The sequence below is a fragment of the Pocillopora damicornis genome, chromosome 4, assembly GCF_964200805.1.
Source record: "Pocillopora damicornis chromosome 4, jaPocDami1.2, whole genome shotgun sequence".
NCBI lineage: Eukaryota > Metazoa > Cnidaria > Anthozoa > Scleractinia > Pocilloporidae > Pocillopora > Pocillopora damicornis.
This window is the reverse complement of record NC_142673.1, coordinates 29,727,798-29,753,438: the sequence shown is the minus strand read 5'-3', so window position 1 is coordinate 29,753,438 and position 25,641 is coordinate 29,727,798. Positions and strand designations below refer to the sequence as shown.

Sequence of the window (25,641 nt, the reverse complement as noted above, 5' to 3'; positions counted from 1 at the left end):
AGATGCAACGTCACGGCACATCGATAACGGCCCACCTTTAATGTAATATTTCTACTGAACGATGTGACGTCACGCCACAGTTGTGTCAGCTTACATCTTGCAAGTTTCACAGGCACAGTCTAGTTCATGAGTCCATGTTAGAGCTGCCTCATGATGACTTTTAAAATAATCAACAACGGTTTTACCATTCCTTACAAACCATATAAATGGTAACTTACATCTTAACACCTTTTTATAAGGACTAAAAAGCTTGTAAAACATTCTAAGTTGCCAAGCTCTTGTTTTCTTAACTCTACAACTCGAATCAACCCAATCTTCGAGGCTACCAGAAACTCGCTTCATACTCATTTCGTCTTTAAACTTTTCAAAGGCTCGACTGAGGCACATTTCATATACGAATGCATTCTGAATAACATAGTTTTCGACAGTCCTAAAGCAGTCATAACAATACAACCTCATCCAATAGTCAGCAAATAGGCCACATTTTGGTAATAAAACCCGTTGATGATTTTTACGTTGATATCTCTTTTAAAGCCAGTGTCATTCACATCTTCTAAATCCAAATCATGCACCAAATCGGTTAAACCAGTTTCACTCTCAGCCATTTTTAAGATAAAATTAATTCATGACCTTCTAAATATACCACAGGCGGCCCAAGCTTCAGCTGTGTGATGATCATCTTGCTAAATAAGAGTCATGGCGAAATTATAAGAGTTTGGATGGAAATATTTACGACCGCTCCTAAGAATAAAAAATACAGTCAAATTCTCAATAAAAATACCACAGTGCATCGCTTGTTATCTGACCGCTTACTATATTAAAAAGAACCCATTTTGGCGAGTTATCCATTTCTAAGTGCCTGTAGTAAACTTAGAAACACCTGGAGCTTGGGCCGCCCGCAAACATCATTAACTATGATTGGTTGAAAAAAATCACGAGACAGTCGTATGACCATCATTCCACTTTAAAAACAATAGAGCAAGTTCAGACCTGTTAGCGGGCAACCCCCTATTTTGTTTCTGAGTACTTGACTAATTATTCAGATGCACTCTATCCGTTCAACCCTGCTGGTCGCAGCCGTCAAAGTGGGAATATTGTTCCTGCGTTTCTTGTCAGTGTCATCGAGCAGATTGCTGAGTCAAAAATCAATCCTACTTCGTAACTCACAAAAAGGTATTTATTTATACCATGATTTTTCTTAAGTGAGTAAGCTCGTCTTAAAGTTCAAATAGCGATAACATAACACAGACCCAGTATAGTAAATCGAACGCAATCGAACTGAATTTCAATTAGATATTATTATATATGTAAAACAATGGAAAAATGTTTCCTCGACTCTAAATGTCTAAGAAATAATTGTCCCTTTATCAATTGTTCATTTTTCTGGTAAATTAGTTAAGAGTATCTGATATTGTATCTAAATAGCAACCAGTCTTGCGGCTAAACAAATCTTTTCCTTTTTCACTGAGTCCGGGATAATGTTATGATATTGTAAGGTGAAGTTATTCCTTAATCACAAATTTTACATGCTGTATAACAGTTCAAGCTAACGATATTATTAAGTATGATTCTAATCATTATACACCTGAGTACAGCACTGTTTATTAAAAAACTATAATCTCAGTAGTTATCTTGTGCCAAAACAGGTTTGGATTTTTTAATTTACATCTCCAATGTAGCGTTGTAGTTCTGGATGCATTTTATATAAATTCATCACTTGGAAAGATTTTTTAACTCTATATAAAAAACTGTAATGTGCGTGCAAAGAGGATAACAAGCCAACTTTTAAATAGTGCTTTCGTTCAGATTTGAGTTTACATAGGTGGCTGTTCCTACAGTACATGGCACCCTTAAGAAACTAAAATTGTTCTGGTTTAAAAATTGAAAAAGTTCGTCATATCTGGTGGTCTGGAACGAACACAGATGAACTTTGCCCCAACAGCCTCTTTGAAGACAAGTGAGTAATACTAGAAGGGGGGGGGGGGGGTCTATCAGTTTATAAAACATCTCCTTTTAAGTATTGTGTCAATTTTATTTTTTCTCTACCAAATTAAAGCTGTCAAGGTTTTTCAGGTATTTTACTACACAACTGATCTTGCAAGAGCTTTCACATGCACCAAGTCTTACTGAAAGCACTGCCAAATACAAAGACCTCAAATTGTACCTTTTTTTAAGTGCCCTATCCTATACAATGTATCAATTAATTAATCTTGTAGCAGTATGATTACTACAAAATATGACTTAATGAATAAATTCAGACTTTTCAACATGTTTCTAATAACCCTTATTGGAGAAGGTAATACTTTCATAATCTGGGTAAGCTTTTATAAGTTTCTCGACTGCGATTGAGTGATCTGCTCTACCAAACCCCTGGAAATTAAAAATAAATGTTTCAGAAAGTCAGTCATAGCAGAGAAAACCATGTGTCACTTATAATTACTTATTACCAACAGACTGACATATGCTTGCCTAAAGGTCAGTGTATTGAGGGGTCTGGGTTGAATTCCTTCCCGAGCCATAGTTTAGTGTTCCTTAGCAGATTGTTTCACTCTCACAAGTCCTCTCTCCACCCTAATAAACTTGTAAAACTAAAAACAAATTGAGTGTTCGTCCTCAAGTCGTTGGTTTGTAAGTCAGATCGTTTGGTTTGTAAGTCTTCTTTACAGGAAAGGTACTCTCCACCTGTTTCATAAAATTTTTCTTTTAGTTGTAAGCATGTCGTCCACCTACCAAAAATTCAAAGACGATCAGGGTTAAGAGAGTTTGTTTATTACCTGAAAGGTTTGCTGACACAAGTTTAGTTATGAAAAATCCCTACATTTCAAATTTATTAGACGCAATATAAGATTTCGATGTCTAAAATTTAATGTTTTTGCGAGGTCTTAGTGACTAGAATTAGTGATTCCGTGGTCATCTGTGATAACCGCGAGAGATAAAATTAGGACAGTCAAGCCTACGATCAGCCATTAGTCGTTAGGAGGGTTTAGGTAAGAAGTTAAGCTGTTTCCGGCGCTGATTTTTTTCCTTAAATGTTTATATCAAAAGGAATTGATTTCAAACTTTGATTAGTAGAGGCTTTATTTAGAATGGCAAACGATAGAAGCTTACAGATACGGATTATTGGAGTTAGACATTACTATTTCATGGAAACCGGAAGTATCGTGAACGTGTTCTTTTATTTACATCCAGCCGATATACTAAGTATTTGGCCGAGCCAAAATGTAAAGAATTGTACCACAAATTACTGCAGATAAACTGTGGCCAACAACCTTCCCACAAGCGTTACGATCATTTAAGCCACATCGTAGCTAGTTTCTCCACATTAATTCGCGAGAAATCCTCTACTGATTCTTCTTGAATATATTCAATGTTGAAAGAAAGGCATTCAGTATTCGTTTCAAAGCCTCGTTTCACCCAAGAATATAAACGAGTACCATAGCACTATCAAGGACTAACGTTTTTATGTGCTGGGTGATTTTCTGCGATGGACTTGCGTCCTGTCCACATGGAGTAGCAATATACTAACTCGACACTTCATGCTATATGGAAACTGTGATAACCTCTAGCAATAATCTAAGCGATTTCCGCTCATAAAATATTTTGTTTTGACAGCTAACATGAAATAACCAGCCTCAAAAAGTAAATGTGCATCAAACAAAGCTGATTTGTATTCATTCCGCTTCTCTTGCAGGAAATTTTGGAACTGGATAAGGGATTCAAAGCTATTAGAATCTCCACTGTTTTTCAAGGATGGCATTTTTGCGAATCGATCTCAAATTTCTCGTCTTAATTCAAGTTATGATAATACACTTATTTCCAAAACACATGTCTCAAGCAACAGCTACCAATAACTGTACAACTGCGGTCAATTCAACTGATGCCTGTAACAAAATCACTTACGAACAAGTTTACAACATCTTAGCGAAATCAGAAAACAGTTTCAACATCGAGTCGGCTCTTTATCCACCCAAGAGGCCTTCCTCAGTGCGTGTGTTTGTAAATGTCTATGGCCCCAACAAAACGGAAAGTTCAACTCCTGCTGCCAAATACACGTGGAGTATTTCTTGCCTGTACGCTGCTCTTCCTGCTAAAGTTCTTGAATTTTGGTCTTTATGGTCAATCATGGTGACCAGTCGAACACAGGAGCTTAACATAACAATTTCACTTTCCTGCTGTGATGTGACGAAAGGGAAACTAAAAAAACACATCGAAGACGCTCTAGCCGCTGTAAGTACTTTGACCAATTTAGATTATGTGCCAAAATAGCAAAAGAATTCTTATTGAACATTAAAAACCGATCAGGAAAAAACATTGCACTCTTAACCTTGTAAACATCTTCTCCGAAAAGAATTGAAAGTAGAGTTGTTACTTCAGTTATAATAACTTCATCTATGGAACTGAAAATGTTAGTACCCCTTGGAAAATGAGAAATTCGGATAGGTACGATTTTGGACTACGTCCCCACCCCTCTCCCCTCTCCTCGTCTAAATTTGTTAATAAACATCTTCGTTCTAGTCTCTCTTACAAACTGTAGGTCACTTAAATGAACGCAAAAAGCTAAAACAGTTCAAAAGAATTGTCTTTGAAGTCCATGAACAGAAACGCAACGATTTTCTAAAGTGGAGATAAAATTTCCATCTTTGCGGAGAGAGTGATTCATATTTCCTTTATTCGAGTTGTTTGGCAAATTGTGCCAGAGTCAGGGAGATTCGTGTATGTTCCCAGAAACTTATGGCTTATTCGGCAGAGTTGGCGTGTAAGTTGGGCATGTACACTGTTATTATGACCATGAACCCATGACTTGGTACTAGTCATACCAAAAGGGATTCATTGTTCTGTGTTTTAAATATTTTTTAAAACCTTCCAATACCCCATAGTTTATCACTTCTTTTTCGCTTACTCTTTTAGAATCATCCTTTTCTTTGATTTGACTTAGTTCTGTCTTATGTTTCATAGCTTCAAGATCTGGCTGTTAGGCCAGCAATGAGAGACCCCCAACTGAATTCTGCTGAGTGTATCACAGAGGGACATCAACCAAATATTTCTTCTGTTACAGAACACAGTTGGCGAATAATAGTAATTTTAGTCCTCTCTTTCCTCTTTTCGATAGTGTCTGGGCCATTGTTGGCCTTTATAACAACGAAAAAACGGGATGAGCTCATAAATGAGGGGGATAGGGAGTCAAAAGATAAGAAAAATTCGATAGATTTCCTTTGTGGATTTTTGTTAGTAATATTTGTTGCTATATATATAGCAAAAGTGGTAATAGTTTATGGATATAGCAGCGGTGAGAAAATTGTTCCAATTAACATGTATGCTGTTTTTGTAGCAATACAACCAATCGTTGTGTTTGTTGGGATTATAGTCTCTTGTATGACATTATATTGCTGTGGGGAAGATGAGTGTATGACATTATATTGCTGTGGGAAAGATGAGGAAGGACAACAACAAGGAGGACATCCAATGGAGGACATTGTAAAGAAGAAGTCATTCTTTTTCATAATTTGTGCAAATTTAGCAACCTACCATTTTTGTTGGCTCTTAGTTGGTATAATGCTGAATCCTATCTGGGGTCTCGTTGTTCTGCTCGTACTTTGCCTTTTTATTGGTGTCTCAACCTTTGCATTTTATACCTACAAGTCTTCAGTCCCTCAAGGGAACAACCTAAAAAAAAAATGTCTGTTATTTTCCTCATGTTTTGCTGGGTTCCTAGCCATCTGTGTTCTTATTGTTATTGTGATTCTAGCAGGGCAGTCATATAATGGAAGACAAACTGCTGATGAAGCTTTGAAAGAAGCAGTGATGTATTTAATCTCTATATTCTTTTCATGGCTCTATTGGAAGGGGTACTGGCTTAGATCTGCTGATCATGAAGGAGGTCATCTTCTGAATGACCTAGCGTAAAAGAAATGCAAACACTTGTGTCTTAAGATGCTCCAATCCTTTCATTTGGATATTATTGTACATGTAAACCAATGGAAAAATGTTTTCTGGACTCACCCTAATCATCTGAGTAATAACTAACCCTTCATTAATTGCTCATTTTCTGGTAAATTAATGAAGAGTATTTGGTATTGTTTCAAAATAGTAGCTGGTCTTATGGCTAAACTTATCTTTTCCTTCTTCCCTAAGTGCTGGATAATGTAATGATATTGTAAGGTGAAGTTATTCCTTAGTCACAAATTTTACATGCTGTATAACAGTTCATGCAAATGATATAATTAAGTAAGATCCTAATCATTACACACCTAACTTAATTTGAAGAAGTACAGCACTGTTTATTAAAATTATAATCTCAGTTACTATCTCGTGCTTAAACAGGTTTGGATAGCAAACCTTAGTAGCCTTAATTGTATAAATTTAACTAGCCTTAGTTTGCATAACTTGGTACCAATGAAGCCCAAACTAGCTAACTGGTGAAATGTTTACCACCAAGGTAAATAATATTTGTGCCTTTCGAAGTCTATAATTTTTTTGTTCTCATATACAGGTTTGGATTTGTTTACATCTCCAATGTAGCATTGTAGTTCTGGATGCATTTTATAAAAATTCATTACGTGGAAAAATTTCTAAATCTATATAAAAAACTGTTAGTAATATGTATGCATAGAGGATAACTAGCCAATGGTAAACAGTGCTTTCATTAAGATTTGAGGTTACATAGGTGGCTGTCCCTACATGGCACCTTTAAGAAACTGAAATTGTTCTGGTTTAAAAATGGAAAAAGTTCGTCATATCTGGTGGTCTGCAACAGAACACTGAGTGGGGAGGGGGTCCATCAGTTTATAAAACATCTCCTTTTACGTATTGTGTCAATTTTATTTTTTCTTTAGTGAATTAAAGCTGTCAAGATTTTTTCAGGTATTTTGCTACACAACTGACCTTGCAAGGCTCTCACAAGTCTCTCACAAGGCTCTCACCAAGTCTTACTGAAAGCATTGCCAAATACAAAGACCTCAAGTTGTACCATTTTTAAGTGCCCTATCCTATACAATGTATCAAATAATTAATCTTTTAGCAGGATGACGACTATTAACAAAATATGACTTAATAAATACCTTCAGACTTCTCAATATGTTTTTAATAACCCTCATTGGAGATGGTTGTTTCAAGACCCGTTTTAATCAACCATTCAGTAGCATACAGCGTTGTAAGACAATACAGATGTAACTCGATCTCAGTCTAGTTAGACATTGATGGCGCATGTAATCACGTACATATTGTAACATCCTCCCTTTTTTTTTTTTTTTTTTTTTTTTTTTTTGGTGAAGAAAAGCTTGGAAAAAGAGAAAAAGAAAGAAAGAAAAAAAATTAACCAATAAAAGTGTCGATGTCAGTTCAGTTCAGAATCAATGCCATAGGACAAAATCTATCAGCTGGTGAGTTCGACATGAGAGGATCGGTAAACGAGAACACTGAACCCTATGATAACCGCATAGAAGGATTTAAAGTCACGAGTCTAGTCACGGATATAGTCCTTGAGGTATGCTGGGCTCCTCCTGACTCGCTCTGACCTCCGACATTGTTCCGGAACAGTCACCTCTTCAGGGTGTGGCTCTTGAGGAGCATTGCTCTGATCAGGGGGAGACGCTGCGGTTGTGGTCGCCTGTTCATCTGCGCTGGCCATATCCGGTTCTGGCGCTGTGATGGTGGGTTCAACTGGTGGTTCAGACGTTTTCCGCAGGTGCTGTCGGTTTCTGCGGTAGACTGCTCCGTTGTCCGTCTCAACGGTGTATGATCGCTCGTCGAGTCTTGCAGTGACTTTGGCCTTGCGCCAAGACTTATCTCCAAGTTTGAATGGCTTCATTCTAACAACATCGCCTTCAGACAAACCGGGTAAATCCTTTGCGGACCGGTTGTAGTACTTGGCTTGGGCTTGCTGGCGCTGTCGCAGCTCTTTCTTTTCCACTTCCAGGTTTATGGTCCTGGGTAGTAGTAGGCTTTGAGTGGTAGGAAGGAGTGTTTTGGTCCTTCGGCTCATCAGGCGTTGTGCTGGGCTGGTCGTCGTCCCTTGTGTCGGCGTGTTTCTATAGTCGAGTACGGCGAGGTATGGGTCGGTTCCAGCCCAGATTGATTTCTTCAGAATGCGCTTGACTGTCTTCACCCCAGACTCGGCCTTGCCATTGGCTTTGCTATTTCCAGGGCTACTGGTAAGGTGCTCAAAATCCCATTTTCTGGAGAATTCAGCGAATTCGTCACTTGTAAACTGTGGCCCATTGTCACTGATCACTTGATCAGGTATACCGTAGCGAACAAAATGACTCTTTAGCTTCAGAATGGTGGTGCTGGCTTTAGTGTTCGGCAACCTGTCCACCTCCCAGAAATTGCTATAGTAGTCGATGGTGACCAGGTAGTCTTTGCCATCAAGAGTAAAGATGTCTGTGGCGATCTTCTCCCAAGGACGGGATGGGACCTCGTGGGACATTAGTGTCTCCTTTGGGTGCGTGGTGCTGTCGAGTTCTCTACATATTTCATAGGCGGAGATGTGGTGCTTCATTTCCGCAGACATGCCTGGCCAGTAGATACATTCACGGGCACGCCTCAGACACGCCTCTATTCCAAGGTGGGACGAGTGAATCTTCAGCTTCATATCTGCGCGAAGGCTCTTTGGTATCACAACGGAATTTCCTTTGAAAATCAGCCCATCTTGTACGGTCAGTTTGTCGCGCATACTGAAGTAAGGGTGTATCAGTGCTGGAGCATGCCCCTTCTTCTCAGGCCATCCTACGAGAATAGTATCTGACAGCTCTCGCAGACACTGGTCCTTCCGGGTCTCTGCTCTTATTTCGTCTAAACGTTGGTCAGATATGGGTAGATAACGGACCATGTTGACTGATTCGAAGTCATCTACTTCTTTTCCGTTGTAGGGCAGGTAAGCCCTTGACAGCATGTCAGCCAAATGCATGTTCTCGCCACGCTCATAGCGCACGGTGAAATCGTATTTCTGTAACCTCGTCATCATTAACTGGAGGCGCCGAGGCGCTCGAGCGAGTGGTTTCTGTAGAATCATCTCCAGTGGCTTGTGGTCACTTTCGATGTGTACATGTCGACCAAATGTATACTGGTTGAAACGCTCAAGAGAGAAGACAATCGCCAGCATCTCTTTCTCTATTTGAGCATACCGGGTTTCTGTGTCGGTAAGGGAGCGACTTGCGTACTCTATAGGCTTGCCGTTCTGAAGTAATGCTGCACCAAGGCCACTCTGGCTCGCATCACACTGTATGGTGAGGTCTAGGGAAGGGTCGTAGTAACGTAGAACAGGCGCTTCTGTTACTAGCCTCTGCACGTTTTCAAACGCCTGGTCTTGTTCCGAAGACCAGTTCCATGAAGCGTCCTTTCGAGTCAGGCGACAAATCGGTTCCATGACTTCAGACAGTTTCGGAAGGAACTTGGCTAGATAATTGACAAATCCGTTGAGGCGCTGAACACCCACCACATCTTGTGGCTTCGGCAATTTTGTGATCGCCTCTACTTTGGCAGGATCAGGCTTCAGGCCCTTGTTCGTCAGGAGATGCCCCATGAAATTTACCTCGCTCATCCTCAGCTTCATCTTGTCTGGGTTAAGGACAATGCCGCGGTTCTTGCACCTTTGTAGGAGATCTCGGAGACTCCTGTCGTGGCTTGCAGTGGCTTCTTCGTCGGTCTCTCCAGAGCCATAAATGAGGATGTCGTCCGCGATGCACAGAATACCAGGTAAGCTTTCCAGTGCGTGAGTTAAGTGCTTCTGGAAAATCTCGGACGAGGCGGAGAGACCGAAGGGCAAACGAATCCATCTGTACCTTCAGTAGGGTGTTGCGAAGGTCGTGAGTACGCTGGACTCAGGGGCAAGGACACAGTGCCAGTATCCCGACTTGAGGTCAACTGTCGAGAATACTTTTGCTTTTGAGAGCTCCGGGAGTATGTCCTCAAGTACAGGAAGTTGATATCTTTCTCTCTTCAGGGCGGTGTTAAGTGGCCTGGGGTCGATACAGATTCTCAGCGCTCCAGATTTCTTCACAGCCACGGCAAGACTGCTAACCCATGGAGTGGGTTCATCGATTGGAGCTATGACCTCCAATTGCTGTAGTCGATCCAGTTCTTTCCTCAGTTTCTCTTTGAGTGACGTTGGGACACGGCGTGGAGGTGCGACGACGGGAGTTGCGCCTTGTTCGACTTCAAGGTGAACTGTTCCTGGTAGTGCTCCTAGCTCTCTTTGGAACACCTCTGGGTAAGCCGCTACTATTTCGTCAGCCGTCTGCACGCTCTTAACCTTTGCCCTTGATCGTTCAGGTGGTTTTGCGATCGTGAAGTTTTGAGTGTTGACAGTAATTAGGCCCATCTGTTGAGCTGCCTTTGCTCCAATTAGTGGGGTCAGTTGTCTATCAACGACAAGGAATTCCACCAAGAACTTCTTCTTATTCTTTGGATTGTGGAGAATTAATCGACAGGAACCCAGTGGCTTTAGTGTTGTGTCGTTCCACATTTGTAGTGTCTTTGTGGTGGGCTCAAGCTTCTTATCAGCCACAAGATCGGCGGAAATGACATTCACCGAGGAGCCGCTGTCTACTTGAAATTTCACTTCTGCCTTGCCCACAAGCATCTCAGTGTAGATTACTCTTGGGTAATCATGTTCTTGTGTAACAGCGTGTATCATGTCCGGTCGTGCAACAATGCTTGTAATGTACTCCATGTCGCTGTCATCGGAGGATTCATCTCTCAAGTTGTACACTTTTCTGGTCGGAGTAGTGCAGGTTGTTGCGAAGTGATTTCTGCCACCGCACTTCGTACATTTCGCGCCCCACGCTGGACACTTTCCTTTTTCGAAAGGATGTGCTTTGCCACAAAATTTACAGGTCTTCGTCTTCCCCGCGCGGCTTTTCCTAGACTTGTCATCACGGCGGCTGGAAGACAGGTGTTTATCTTGCACAGCGTGAACATCTTCGTTCTGGGCGCCCGAGATCGTTTTCAATTGCAAATTTGTTGCCTCAGAACTCTTGCAAAGATCGATACACTTCGTCAGGGTGAGACTCCGTTCTTGTAGAAGCCGTTTGCGAGTGCGGTGATCTTGAATGTCCAGGACGATCCTGTCGCGAATGATCGAATCACGCATGCAGTCAAAAAAACTGCATGTTTTCGCTAGTGTGCGAAGGGCGGTGACATAAGCATCAATGCTTTCGTTTTCCTGTTGAGTTCTAGAGTTGAAAGTGTACCTTTCGAAGGTTTCGTTCAGTTCGCCGATGGTGAATTCGTCGAACTTTTGTATTATCTTTACCAGATCATGTCTATCGTCTGGAGTGTCGAATTGGAAGCCGTTAAAATCTTTAACGCATCAACACCGATACAGTGGAGAAACAATGCGACTTTGTACGCCGGCGGTTTCAGCTCGAGTTGAGCAATGACCATGTAGTTGCCCCACATTTGTTTCCATACTTTCCAGTTGTCCGCCACATTCCCAGTCGTAACTAGTTTTCCAGGAGGCATTATCCCGGCCATTGCGCCAAAAGGCGGGTGTTGCACAACCCCCAGTTGTGTTTGGGTCTGTTGCGAAGAGCCAGGTGGTGGCGCTTCAGGCGCCGTTTCTGAGTCGGACATTACTACACCAAGATGATTTCAACTGTTTTCGACTCCGTAAGTGGTAGGCGGAGGATTCGTTATCCTATTTCGCTGCCACCATGTTTCAAGACCCGTTTTAATCAACCATTCAGTAGCATACAGCGTTGTAAGACTATATAGATGTAACTCGATCTCAGTCTAGTTAGACATTGATGGCGCATGTAATCACGTACAAATTGTAACAATGGTAATACTTTCATAATCTGGGTGAGCTTTTTTAAGTCTCTCGACTGTGATGGAGTAATCAGCTCTACCAAACCCCTAGAAATTAAAAAGAAATGTTTCAGAAAGTCAGTCATAACAGTGGAGAAAATCATGTATCACCAATAATTATTTATTACCAACAGACTGACATATGCTTACCTAAAGATCAGTGTATTGAGGGGTCTGGGTTAAATTCCTGCCCAAGCCATAGTAAGTGTTCCTTAACAGATTGTTTCACTCTCACAAGTCCTGTCTCCACCCAGGAACAAGATGTCAAGAATAGGTTCTGACAAACTGCTGGAGAAACCCAACAAGATGCTGGGTGGTAACCTGCAATAGACTTACATCACATACAGGGGAGGCAAGTGGTGCTACTCATAGTCACTTCATTCGGGCCTGAACCCTTTACACACCAACATTAGCATGCATTTTCTCCATTCTGTTAGCTATATGTTTCCTAAGGTGCTGACAAGAAGAACTTCCCAAACAATCCAGGGCTTTTGTAGTTTTTGATCATTTCCATTATTCTCATGACCTTAGTGTGTGATTCAGGGGTGATACTGTTGGGAGAAATTAGATGTTAGTCACTCTTAGAGGGTCAAAGGGTTAAACAACCAAAAAGTCTAGTTATGTGGGCCCCAAAAAGTTGGCTACAGAGCAATTGCTACCCTGGTTTACCCTCACAGCATGAGACCCAGATGGTTTTCAGAATAAAGAACACAGGGAATTAAACATGTACACACACAAATTAAAGGATCAAAATTAACCCATCAATCCACCTTTCTCTACATAAAAAGTACAATGAGAACACTTAAGCAGCATGGCTGAATGACAATTTTAAGGCTCTGCACTCAACTTAGTAAATATGTGTACCAGTATATCTTTCAGATACAAGGGTTGACTGAATGACTAATAATAAAATACACGACAGGTCCAGAATTTATATGGCCCATGAATTTAGCTTTGGTTCTGCCACTTGAGCATCTGAGATCAAAAATAAACACCACAACAGACAGAGACTTGTTTTGGGACCAAACACTCTATTAAATGTATATATCTTACGTAAATAACACACTAGACTATTACATAACAAAGATATTGGACGAATACACTAAACCAACGGTCCAGCAATCAAGAATAAACTACAAACACGAATAAGATTAAGGTACAGTCATAACTGTCGATGGTGTGGGTGGGAGGGAAACTAAAACTTTCTTAATGCTAGAAATAAACTTGTTGCTTGCTTACTTGCAAGATTACTAAAAACACGTGCACATACATCTAAGCAGTAATACTAAAGTAATTTTGTAATAAAAACGCATTAGCGTGGTGAATAGCCATTGGCTTTACCCATTCAAGTATTATGACTTACATGCGAAACAAATTGCTCAATCTTACAGAAAAGGGAAAGTATTAACGTTCACTCTGCCTGTACCCAGTCCAGACCTCTCAGTTATCGATGTTTAGGTTCATATTAATAGAGATAAATATTCTTTTTTTATCAGGTATAATTGAGGTTCTCCAGGCTACTGCACTGGATGAAACTACCCTCTAACACAGTTTACACAACATCTTCAGATTAAACTGTAGGTTCTTCAAAAAAACAAGTTTTGTCTCACACTGCGGTATGACCTCGTAACAAATCGAAAATAATAGAACATCTTAATTAATCCTGAGGCTGAAACCTATCACAGAATAACCATACACAAGGATTTTCTTGTCACTGAGTCTGTAATGTTGTATTCTGTCTTCACCTAAACATTCAGTTTTCAGTCTCATCTCTCCAATTTCCTTCTCTACTTTGTCATAAATATCAACTGAAAGAAAGACGTGGGACAAAATTATTAAAAATATTCAATAATACAACACAGGCCTCTATACACTGGTCAGTCGCATCACTAACAACAATCAGCAGGAAAATGGACAAAATAATACACAAGAAGCAAAATGAACAAGATCATATCCTGAGTGTGTTTAGCAACTAGGGAAAAGGCAAGATTTTTCATGTTTAAAAAAACTCTGTTCAGGAACACGAGCGAAATGGCTGTATTGTTGTGCTACCTTTTGTTGTACAAATATAGACTGAGTCTAACTGCGGGTCTAAGAAGGAGTAATTTCATATGAGGTTTTTCCCAGATGTTACTGTTCTTGGGGCTACAAGTTCTCTACTATTGATAGGTGACTTAGCTAAACTAGACTGACAGGAATTATTTCGTACTGATGTGATCAGTTATTATAGATTTAATTTTGTATCACCCTGATTACATTGCAAATCTAATCAAATAACGTTTGGGTATTTTGCTCTCTAATAAACTTGTAAAACTCAAAACAAATTGAGTAAGTCGACGTGAAAATAAATCAGCTTGCATTTGCTGGAAAATGTATTTAAAATCATTCACAATAGCTGACTTGTGGCTCCAGTAGTCACAACACCCTTATCAACTTGTAAACACCAGATACTAAAAATATCGCTTGACTTGTAAGTCAAATCATGTGGAGGCATTCAGCCTATTTATCGCTAAGGTAAATTTCTCATGAGTTGAAGAAATGAAAAGCAGAAAAAAAAAATAATCAGACTAAAGGCTACAAAACTCATGTAAGAAGCCATTTGAGTAGCTATGTATAGAATTTAGAAATCTACGTTAAACAGTGGAGCTTTTCTTTTATTATCGTATTATCAAGGGGACTGTTTTAACTTTATATTATACTAGGATACTTCTCAAAATTTCTTTCAGAGCACGAAGTTTGAAATCACCTTTTAACTTTAGGCTTTTTACAGATCTACGTTTGTTTCTAGTATAATCAGAAGGATATAAAGAAGATTTACTGACTTGGAAGACCTGTTGGCTGGTGGAGTAAAAAGTAGCCTGCGAGCAGGACCTCGAGCAGGAAACGCGTTCATCCGCTTGCAGGAAGATTTGGGACGAGTTGAGGAGGGGTTAGCCGGCGGTCTAGCACTTAGTGCCAGACCCCATAGCATACCTATCGCCGGCTCGGTTTACTAACGAACTCGGATTTCTTTGCGAGCTAAGAAACGCTCGTGTCGCAGCGTTAATATTTTTGAGGGGCTGCTGGGGGGGGTTAGTTAGTAGAAGCGCTTGAATTTGCAGCAAGTGAAAGTGAAACTCACCATGTCTGGCAGTTGTTGTTTTCTGTCATAGTGACTTTCGAAAACCGGATTACGTTCCGACAGAAGACTGGCTGTTTAACCTGAGGACTCTGTACTCATTCCTTTTTTATCTTTTTATTTTAGAAGATGAAATTGTTATTGAATATATTTTAAACAAAATGGCGCGTTCTGATGATGGAATAACTCGATCAAACACCGACAGCGCATAGTTCAATACATTTAAATGAAGTCTAACATCGTATTCGGACATTGTTTGCGGAAAACCTGCGTAAATTAAAGTCGTTATCGCGAAGTAGACACTAAATCTTTGGGCAGAACGCAGTTTTTAAACAACATAACCTTTGAGGCAGTACCTCGTATGTACAGTCAAACGGGGTGACCGCTTAATACGCAGGTTCCACAGAATACGGGTTTTGTGAAAAACGATTAGACAATGCATTGAATTTAACGCCATAACTGACCACTTAATGGACAAAAAGTCACTTAAAAATACTACTTACTTTGATTTCAAGAGATAAAAATGAATGAAAATTTATTTGATTGTTTATTCTTAGTTTTATTTGAGTGGTTCCGCTCTGTGTGATTGTTCAGGTGGAGAACAATACAAACAAGCCGTTATGACAAGGTGCAGGGTGACCACCGACCGCTCAATAGAGGTGACCACTTGATAGAGATGAAAACCACAGTGCTTTAGGGGAAAAAATTCGGGACTTAGGCAATTCATGATTCTACATTCCCTTCTACTAGTTACGTTACTTTCAGTCAATTTCGTTCAGAAACTCAATGTGTAAACTCTTATGGAAATGATCCGTTTTGAAGTCTTTGAGTTCATGAAATCTTCCTTTTCTTCCCTTGTGGCCGGAGATTCGATGATTCATATTTGTGCAACAGAGGGTTTTCTTCATTCTAACTGCCCTCCACTTACATTGCCTGAACAATCCAGGCTCATAATCAAAATTTCTTGAACTCGTATGTAACCGCGCTGAAACGTTAATCCATGCAGTCTTCAGGTGTTTTTTAGGCAAAGTGATTTAGGTTGTTGTTGCATAATTTTAATGGCAGAATATACGCACCTTATTCTTAGCTGCAGTAAAACAAGCATTTTAGCGCGCATCACGAGCACTCACATGATCTCTCTTTACTTTAATTCATGTCATAAAAGTGAACCTTCAAGGAGTAAAGATCAGCAAATGTCTGCTGCAATAAAAGTACTCCACAGCTCAAATGAGTTCTCGTCAGCTGTACCTACGGGTAGGGCGAATTTACTGGTTTGCTTTGTGGCTTTAATTCTCCTTGTTTCCCGGTTTATAATTGTTTTTTTATTTGGCGTCAATTCCCCCTGTTCAATCTTCTGACAGAAACCAAAAAGCGTGGCTTCTTTTCGTTACATTTGTAATCTTAACAAAAGTGCCTTAGTGTCTGTAAACAGCTCACTAATTAATTTTCCACACCGTAATATTTCGCTTTGTGTTATAGTTTCTGACTCGAGTGTTCCTTTTTTCCAAAGCATGATACTCTTTGGAAGCATAGTATATCTCCTAGTGTTGGTTCCTAAATGAAGACATGCTACATCAACAGCTTAAAAGATAACGATAACTTTATTTCAATTTCCATAACTGGATCACATGATTTCTGCAAGCCTAGTCTATAGCTAAACATTTTTTGGAAATCGATTTTCTGTTCGTGGCAGCTGGATGATTAACCCAGGACTGGAACAGTTTGCCAAAGGGAAATATGGCAGGTAACTTGAACAAGACTTTCATAAAATATATAATCAAATGAGTACAAATGTTAGTATTATTTTACCTCAAGGAACGCAATTATTGCATGAATTTCGCATGGGCTCAAAGGCGAACACAAGCGAAAGATAGAGGTTTTATTACCTTGTGCTTTCATAACAATAACGGCGACAGCGGCTTCAAATTCGAAATAAACTTCAACTGCTCTTAAAACTTAATTCTATCAGGTTCAAGTACAAGTTGATTTAAGTTACAGCTCGTGAGTCTGCAATGGTTTACGTCGTGCCTGCTCACTCGGCTGTCCGAACATAAACGGTTTGCGGTCTACTTTAGTATATTTTAGCTTTTCGAAAATTTGTTTTAAAAGTTTGTATCCCTCTCCTAAGAGTTCTATTGAAAGAAAAGTCCTTCCTGTTTTGGATCTTAAAAGACACTTAATAACACCATCCGAAGGTAAAATTAGAGTTCTTGGGAACTTTTGAAAGGCCAGCTGCTTGAGTACACTGATCTCTCTAACACACTCGGTGACGAAATAGTGATCTAAAAGTGCTCGCACTAAAACAAATATATGCTTATTCCAGCTTTTTTAGTCGCATTGAAGTAGCTCTCAATTAACGTATGTGAGTGAAATAGCCTGTTCAAGTGAGGGAAGTGATTCGGTGTCTGAAGTATAATGCTCGGAGAAACGACTGAGACTTCTGACATAAGGCTTTTGATTACCAGAGTTTAAACCTAACAGCTTCAAAGCTCTTAGCACCGGATAGAAGACTGTTAAAAAATGTTTTTTTCCTGACTTTCAAAAGCGAGGAAGAGAATAGCGAGACACATGTTGAAGTGAATAATACTGAAACTATTCTTCTATCGGTTATTTTAAGACTACACCAGGTATAATTTGATCAATAAACCAAACTTACGAGCCAGGGATACAGCAGTTTGTGACATTTAACAAATTAAACCACATTCATAAGCCCAAAACAGTTAAGAACCAGCAAGAGTTTCTTGATCAGATGCTAAGAATTTCAAAATTTGTCTCCATGTGAGAGTCGATGAAATTATCGTTTGAACACGCCCTCAGAGCAGAAGCTGGCATTCTGCGGAGGGGTCCCTAATGAGCGACCCCATACCGACATGTTTTGTGGGCGACTACAAAACCCACCGGTGCCTGTCACTGCTTACGATTGAATAAAAACAATAATACACCATAGAACAAGGCAAGCCGCTATCCTTTGATCACACGAACCTATAATTATCTAATTATCGAAGCCAGAAAGTCATCTTTAACCTCATGGCTGAAAAACGTGTCTAAATAAGCTGCGACTTCTTGCGAGAGTCGGCCTTATTCGATGTCAGTCGTCAGGGTGGTTTCTTGGAAATGTCTCTTGAGTAAAAGAGAGCACAGAGCTCCTTTAAAAGGACCCCACTTGAAGCTTAAAAGAATGCCGCTATCTCGTACCGACTGTCGGCACATTCTGTCTCATTCACAAGGCAGACAGGAGGTTTATTTTGAACGGAACATATAAACAAATCTTATCAATGGCCTGAATTTTAATTATGTTATCAAGAATAATAGGCTTCTTCAGATTAGCTTTACGACCACTGAATACGCTGGGAATAATTCGCCCTCTAGTACTGCAATCACGGCGTCAAAACAACTCGGTGTAATTTTTCTTCATCACTTTATCAAAGTACTTGATTAAATTTGAATCGCAAACAAAAACTCGTGTAGTTGCCAGGTTAGATAAACAATTTTCTTTATCCCAGCTTGCAGTAACAAACAGGGGCGAGATAATCGTGTAAAGTAGAACATTACAAACTCGTTATTTTCTTGACTTTATCGATAACAGCGTCAAACAGAAAGATAAATAACTTTGAAAAGTAACTATAAAATCCTTTTGATTTAACCGCCGCACAGAGAAATGCTTTAAATAGGTTATTTACATAAGTTAATTCTATCTGCAGTAACCGACACGGAAGTAAAATAGTACAAACAATTTGTTTCATGGTGAAAATCAAGAGTTTTCAAATATAGACGAGCAATTTTACGAATGGGTTGCGTCCAATTTGCGTTTATCTCGTCCCATCATGTTTAGAATAAACATTTCGATTACGCAAAATTATTAAAGATCTTTTTTTTGTGAGTGCCGCTCCTCTATTCTTCCACGGGTCTTTCGTATGCCGCTCCGAGCCCCTGGCGATAGAAAGCTGCAAACAATTGCAACAATGACTTCAAAAGAAGACGAGCGATGAAACAATTGTTTTCTTTGACTTTCGGCCTTGGCCAAAAGGCCCTTGTCTCACTTCTGATTTTCTTATTAAGCTCCGAAAAATTGTTTTGATATTTTCACTGCAACGACCCATTGAAAATGTTATTGAACTTGAGAAGCCTCTTGAGTTTGGTGACTTAAGAGTCGATAACTGGGTTGTTTACTGAAGAGCATCTCAGAGCTACCACGAAGAACATTGCTTTTTATGGATTTTACTCCGAAGAGTTGATCGAAAAAAAATTGTATTCACACGTGAGGATGTAGTTATCATAATTCACCGAGGGAAAAAAAAAACTTTAAGATAATTTATGCATGACCGAATCATTCAGCAAGGCCGAAACACGAGGGTCAAGCCGGTAAGCGATTACGCAATTGGATTTCGCAACATGTAAACAAAAACTGAACTTCAAACCTTCATCTCTGCTCTGTCTGATAATTTTTCAAGACAAGTTTCAAGAGCGACATAATATTAGAATTTGATAATAATGACATTGATAATCTATCTTATGGAACCCAAAAGCAAGTGAGGAAAAAGTTCATAGCATTGAAATCTTAGAATAATCCGATTTTCTTATCAACGATGCAGTATTTTTTTTATTTGTCTTATCACTTATGAGTTTCCTTCCGAACTTTTTGAAAACGTGAAGAAATTGATTCTTATATTTGACATTCACGTGAAAGAAAATGCAACATCCAAAACAAACTAAGGCAACAAGTGACAACTAGAAACGTTACGAAACGTTTTGCTAAGACACAACAATGCAGGTCTATTCTATTAATTATCTTAAAACAAAACATTTAGTTTAATTATCTAATTGGTTAATTAAATGGTTATAATATTAAACAAAGTCTTTGTTTCTAGAAGCTTAGAACTGGCTTTTCCTCTCATGACTGTTAGGCTCTCTAGGCGAAAATCTCTAACTTATATGATTTTTTATAACTCAAAATGGACTCAGAACGCATATTTTACAGAAATCTTTTGTTTTCTATAAAGGATCTATTACTATCGAGTCATTGTTTAAAATGTCAGAAGACACGAAACAATCGACGAAATAGAATAGCAACTCTCTAGAAATTTATTTATCAAAATTCTATCTTTCAGTTTCCAAATTGTTTCATGTTTTCCCACACCAATTTGCAAAGATAGATTGCTCAGTTTGGAACAGGTGGTCAGTAGTTTGGACCTGCGGGAATTTGTGTCAAACTGTATGAAATAAAGCTTTGGTAATTCGGAGAAAAAATGAAATTGCTTTGCAGATCCCTCGTAGAGCAAAGGGACTCTGCAAAAGCAAAGCACCGCGAAAAAACTCTGTAACTGAGTGTTAGACCACTATTTTTCGTAACTATTGGTAGATTGCAATTTTAAAGATAATGGAAAATTAAAACTTTATCTTTTGAAATAACCTGAGAGTACAATTTATTCGTTTTGAATTTTAAAGTATGGAGCTGAAAACACAGAGAAATAATTTAGCTGTAATTAATTCGTAGAGGAAGCAGTGGTCTTCTTTCACTCTTACAGTGCGGTGCATTCAAGACGCGCTACCATAAATGAACTAAAAACATGGACGTTTAACGAAAACTTTTGTTCAAAAATTTCATCTCAAACCTCATAGAAATTAGGTGAGAGGCGGAACAAGAATGCGTTAATTTTTATTCGTTAACTGATATTGCAATCATTTGTAAACTTTTGTCTCGAGCTAGTCACTTTGAAAGCTAAGACAGGTGCAACCAGAGAGGGAATTTACTCTGCAACAATTTGAACCACACCAAAAAGGTTTCATTTTCAAATATGAACGCAATATTGGCTCTGCGGTTGCGTTATATCGAAAATTATTTCCTGAAAATTAAATAAACCAGTGATAAAAATCATGTGGGGTATTTCTTCAGACAAGTGCTAAAAAAAAAAGGTTGTTCAGGCTGTCATTTTAGCGATTATCCATCTGCAACGAAAGTGATGACTGCTGACATCTCCAGGAACGACAGGTTTCATGGACACCTGGAAGGAATATAGCGAAGAGATGTTACTCAACGGAGAAATGGCGGCGAACTCTTGTACTAAAAGATAGACAAAACTCTTCTGGGAAAAATGTGACTTGGGCGATAGCATCAAAAAATGTAAACTTTAAAATATGGCTTTCTTACAAAGGACACAAATATTCATCAACCATTATCGAAACAAAAGAATTTTTTTTTTTGTCGTATGAAAAATTTACCATTTAAACTGACATATCTGGTTCAACATGAATTGGCACGAGTCACATTTAATTTGAAATGTTCTGCTTTTAAATTTCTCTCGACCAGCTGTTGCTTTACCCACAAAATAGTTGACCTACAAAACATATACCAAGTTTTTTTTCCATCACCGTTCTTCAACGATTGTTATTGCTCGTTAGTAAAACGGAAGTGGATGTTATTAGCAGCCAGGAAGCGACTCAGAGAAGAGTTGATCAAAATGTTGAAATTGCCATGTTCTATTGCTTTTCAGGTGACAAGTCGTTTATGAATAGTGACAGATATCATTGGATCACACTTCTTCCCTGCATTTTACTTTCGAACTTTTCCCCTCTCAACTGATTCCAAGATTAAATGTCTTAACATGGTAACTTTTTAAAAAAGAAAAAAAATCCTAATTGTTACTCGAACTGGAGTTATTTGTTCAATTTAGTCCTTCTCAGCTGTGACTTTGTGACATAATGGAGGCTTCGGACGAACATCTCAATGCAATATAATCAGAGTACCTATGAATAGACTTAATTAAAAGCCTCTTGTTTTCTTCCTAGTTTATCCGTGGAGCTTCAATCTACAACTCGTAACTTCGAGGTAATTTTAGACGTTGCAAGCAGGGATAGAAAGTAAAACTTGTGTGTCAGGATTTGAGTTGCATTGGACACACGGCAGTACAACTTTTAAAAACCATCATCATCTTTGTTATCATTGTTATTATTATTTTGTTTTACTACCAGCGCATTATCATCGTTAATATTTGGAAATTTAACCATAAGAGTATAAGTCATTTTAGGGGAAAATGTCTCTTCAGCGAAACGTCTCGTCTTGTCTTACCTCCAGCATATGATACTTCATTTAAACTGACTGCTGTGTGTGAATGTTTGTAAATTATCATCGTTTGATGAGCCTAGTCACTTTGGTTTGTCCTTATTTAAGAAAAACAAAAACAATAACAAGCAGAATGACGTTTCGATTTTTTACGATTTAGATTTTTCAATAATGATAAGCAAGTAACCAGTAAGACAGTTTTTAGCTTTTATTGATTAAAACAAATTCTGATTTTCAGACGAAATTTAAACTGTTGATTTCACAATTATTGGTCAGATATGTACATTGGCCAGGGACAAGATCTGATGAGGTATATTTTAAAACTACAAGGAACGTTGAAGCGAAGCTGGTTCAACTTCCCCCCTACAAGTTTTGTTTAAAGAAATGACGCCTTGAAAAAGAATACATTATTTATTAGCATTCAGGTGCGAAAATGCTGGTTGACAATAACATAGATTTCTTTCTAACCAAGCGGGTTGAACAGCTTATGTTGTACTCTAAAGTGTCTTTAGTTGAAAAAAACTAGCACTTCAGAAAATGAAATATTTTTTTCCTAGAATAATTCCCTACGCGTGCAGAAAGAGTCAAGGATTTAAAACGGTAGGAATAAAAACACACCTAAAATTCATTCAAACACCTGTGCTTCAATATTCTTTTTTGCACACTTTTCTTTGAAAGTAATCAGTCATATTGTGTTCTGCTTTAAATGGTGGCAACTTACTCCTTATACTAGGTAACTAGATTATCAGAGAAATGCAAAACTACACAACACTTTCTTGTATTCCGGAAAATAGAAACTTCTCTTGTTAAAATGCCTGTTGTTTCCACAACCGCCAATTAAGTTCAGTCACCAGTGAACAACAGCACCTCTAGGATTTGTTACATTAGAAACACGTCTTGCTTATCAACTTTGTTCCAAATTGTAAGAGATCTCAAACTGCATGTTGATGAGTTGAAACTTGTGTCACTGTTCCACTCGAAGTTCGACTTTTCCAACGAGGAAATCCATCACTGAATCCTATTCCGTACGTTAAAACCTTTTGAATGTTCACCTGGTGTACGACACACGATTTGAGTGATCTTTTTTAATATTAAACGCGCGTTGAATTAATGAAGCCATGTAAAAATATATCTTTTGTAGTCTGTGGTCTGTTTTCATTCCAAGACTAATTGATGTTATGTCTTTTACAAATATTCAGCGAAGTACATAGATAGAGCACTGAAGGGAGTAGAAGATGAAAGAACGTTTAAAAAGTACAGTTTTCGATCTCGTGGCTTTGTTTTATACAAGCCATATTAATAAGTTATCACAGATCATCGAGAAAAGAAAATCTTTTAAAACTGCTTGTCCTTGTAGTTCAGTAATATCGTGAACAGAGTCAACAGTCGAAGAAATCAGTAGCTATTTCCCATTTAGTTAAAATATGAGGTTTCAGATATCACACCGTCTTCAAATACTAACTGAAATTAGCCTCCATCTAATAACTTTTACGAAGCCTTACAGCCACATTTACAGTATATCCTTCATTGGAAATCAGCGAAAATTGTAAAGCTGATCTGCCTAATGTCGCGAGAATCAATACTGTTTTCACTAAACCTTTCACCAAGCGACCTCTTCAAGCTTTACATAGAAACGAAAACATGCCTCTTAAACTCTACCACAGGAATTACAAAATTTTACATGAACGCTGTATGCCATTACAAGAGTAAAACAAGCGTTTACTTGTCCTCAAGACAACATGTCTTCGACTGACACATCTGTATTTTACTGACATTGCATTAATAATATTTTGAAAGATATTTTTGTGTTGAATGTGCCTATTACGAATTGGTATTCTCCAGTACATCAAAGAAACGAAAAAATAAAGAGTAAACTTCTAAAACGAAAAACTTTTTCCCCTCAGAAGGTATATGACTTAGTACAAAAATTTGGTGAAACCAATAATTGATTCCTAACCAAGCTCTTCGGGGACTGTGTTGGTAACAGTCGATCACGACTTTCCTTGGTTTTTAAGGTATTTTGTATTACACAAATTTATTCAGTTGAAACTCAATACAAGGTTCCAATTTGTCATCCGAAGCAACCATTTATCTGTGAATTTCAAGAGCTTTTTCTCGTCTTACATGCTCAGATAAAAGGATATTCGGTCAATCGTAAGTATCGCTGTTAACTACTGTCTATTTAAGTTCTTACCGAAAAAATACGAAATGGCGGTTTCATATCAGTACATCGATGTTTACTTCTCTTGTGAATTACGAAATCCTGAAAACCTCTGGTAGGTGTTCATTCAACCAATTCCTTCTAGCCAGTTAAAGACGTGTTTTACCACTTAGTTTAGAATTGCTCAGACTGTTAAGTCTAGCTCAGTGCACTGAGCTAGACTGATTTATCACAAGTATCACTCACATTTGGTTTAGCCTGCCATGATCAGTACTCTAAACTACGCGGGATCATCTTTGTTAACTGAAAACAGTGCCTTCAGCGTTTATGATATCTAGTTTCTTAATTTCAGAAACAGAAAAAAGATGTTTGAAATGTAGAAATTATCCTCAAGAAGTCTCAATTTCTTAGATGTATATAGGCTTTCTTAACACTCGCTGTTCTCGATTACTGAGTGAGAAATCTTCGGTAAGCTTAACAAGCATGTAGCTTGGAAACCGTGGAATTATTTTTATGGTAATAGTAATAGCGTTTAAGAAAATGAAAAGGCAACGCGTTTTCTATCTTATAGTTTTACTGGGAAGTTAGCAATAAGCCTTCCATACGTATTATGTTGCTTCAAGCGGTGAGGATTTCGGACTCCGAAAACATTAAGTTTGGGAGCGGATTCACACGTGTTCTTGAAATAAAACTGCCTACCTGCTAAGGAAAGGATTCTCGCCTTCTAAATGCTCAGTGTGCCATAAAACTTTTAGGGGGGTTCAACCCTGTATCGAGAACAATTCAATGACGTTTTCCTCGCTTAAGGCAATCAACAGCTCTTTCAACTAGCGAACGAAAAACTACTCGGGCTGAAATGCTTTCAGTGGCCTACTTCTCATCTCAGTAATGTTTGCTCCACTAATTTGAATAAGTCGAATGAATATTAGAAGTGAATGTCACTCGCGTTTGACGTGGTAACCAAAACTCTTTTTGAAAAGAAAGGAAACTCACAATGTTTGCGAATTGTCTTGTCTGGTTAGCGCGTAACGGTTTCGTGTGAAAGGCTGTTTCCGTAGGAAAATGATGAACCTGACTAAATTTCATCACCGTGTTCAGCTGATGACTTTAATGGTTCAGCGTGTTGATTGTGAGATGCTCTCGGTAGAAAAAAGGTAGCGACAACAACAGAACTTTGCATTCATTTTAAAGTCACTTCAAATTCACCTTTCACACTTTCACGCTTTTTCTTCAAACACAACTGTTTGGAAGAGGAAATAGTTCAGGTACTTTAGATCTTTGAAGGAAATTGTTAATTCAGTTTATTGTTAGTCGCACGACTGAAGTAAGCGGTTTATCTTGCTGACAGGCTGCAAATCAATGAAAGATCTTGAAAGAAGAAGCGATGCAAAAACTGGGCGTTTTTTGTGGGTTACAATTACCTTCTGGTAGCCTCAAAATTGACAGCATTTGATTTTAAACGAGAATTAAAATGGGGCATGTCAATTATTATTTAAG

The 25,641-nt window shown here is 38.6% G+C and overlaps 1 protein-coding gene, 1 long non-coding RNA gene and 1 pseudogene across 2 annotated transcripts; 1 reads left to right on the top strand and 2 right to left on the bottom strand.

The window, feature by feature from the left end:
* The first annotated feature begins 1,041 nt into the window (after positions 1–1,041).
* On the top strand, positions 1,042–6,862 carry LOC149047636 (uncharacterized). Its single transcript, XM_089204022.1, has 3 exons — positions 1,042–1,173; positions 3,692–4,227; positions 4,957–6,862. Exons 2-3 carry the CDS (start codon positions 3,751–3,753, stop codon positions 5,902–5,904), a joined length of 1,425 nt encoding a protein of 474 aa, XP_089060148.1. The 5' UTR covers positions 1,042–1,173; positions 3,692–3,750; the 3' UTR covers positions 5,905–6,862.
* LOC149047635 (14 kDa phosphohistidine phosphatase pseudogene) lies at positions 2,019–14,299 on the bottom strand (annotated as a pseudogene).
* A 2,201-nt stretch (positions 14,300–16,500) lies between these two features.
* LOC113683850 (uncharacterized) lies at positions 16,501–25,127 on the bottom strand. Its single transcript, XR_003447419.2, has 2 exons — positions 24,844–25,127; positions 16,501–20,925 (listed from the first exon to the last, which is right to left on the bottom strand). It is a non-coding gene; the product is annotated as an uncharacterized LOC113683850 (long non-coding RNA).
* Positions 25,128–25,641: the final 514 nt, after the last annotated feature.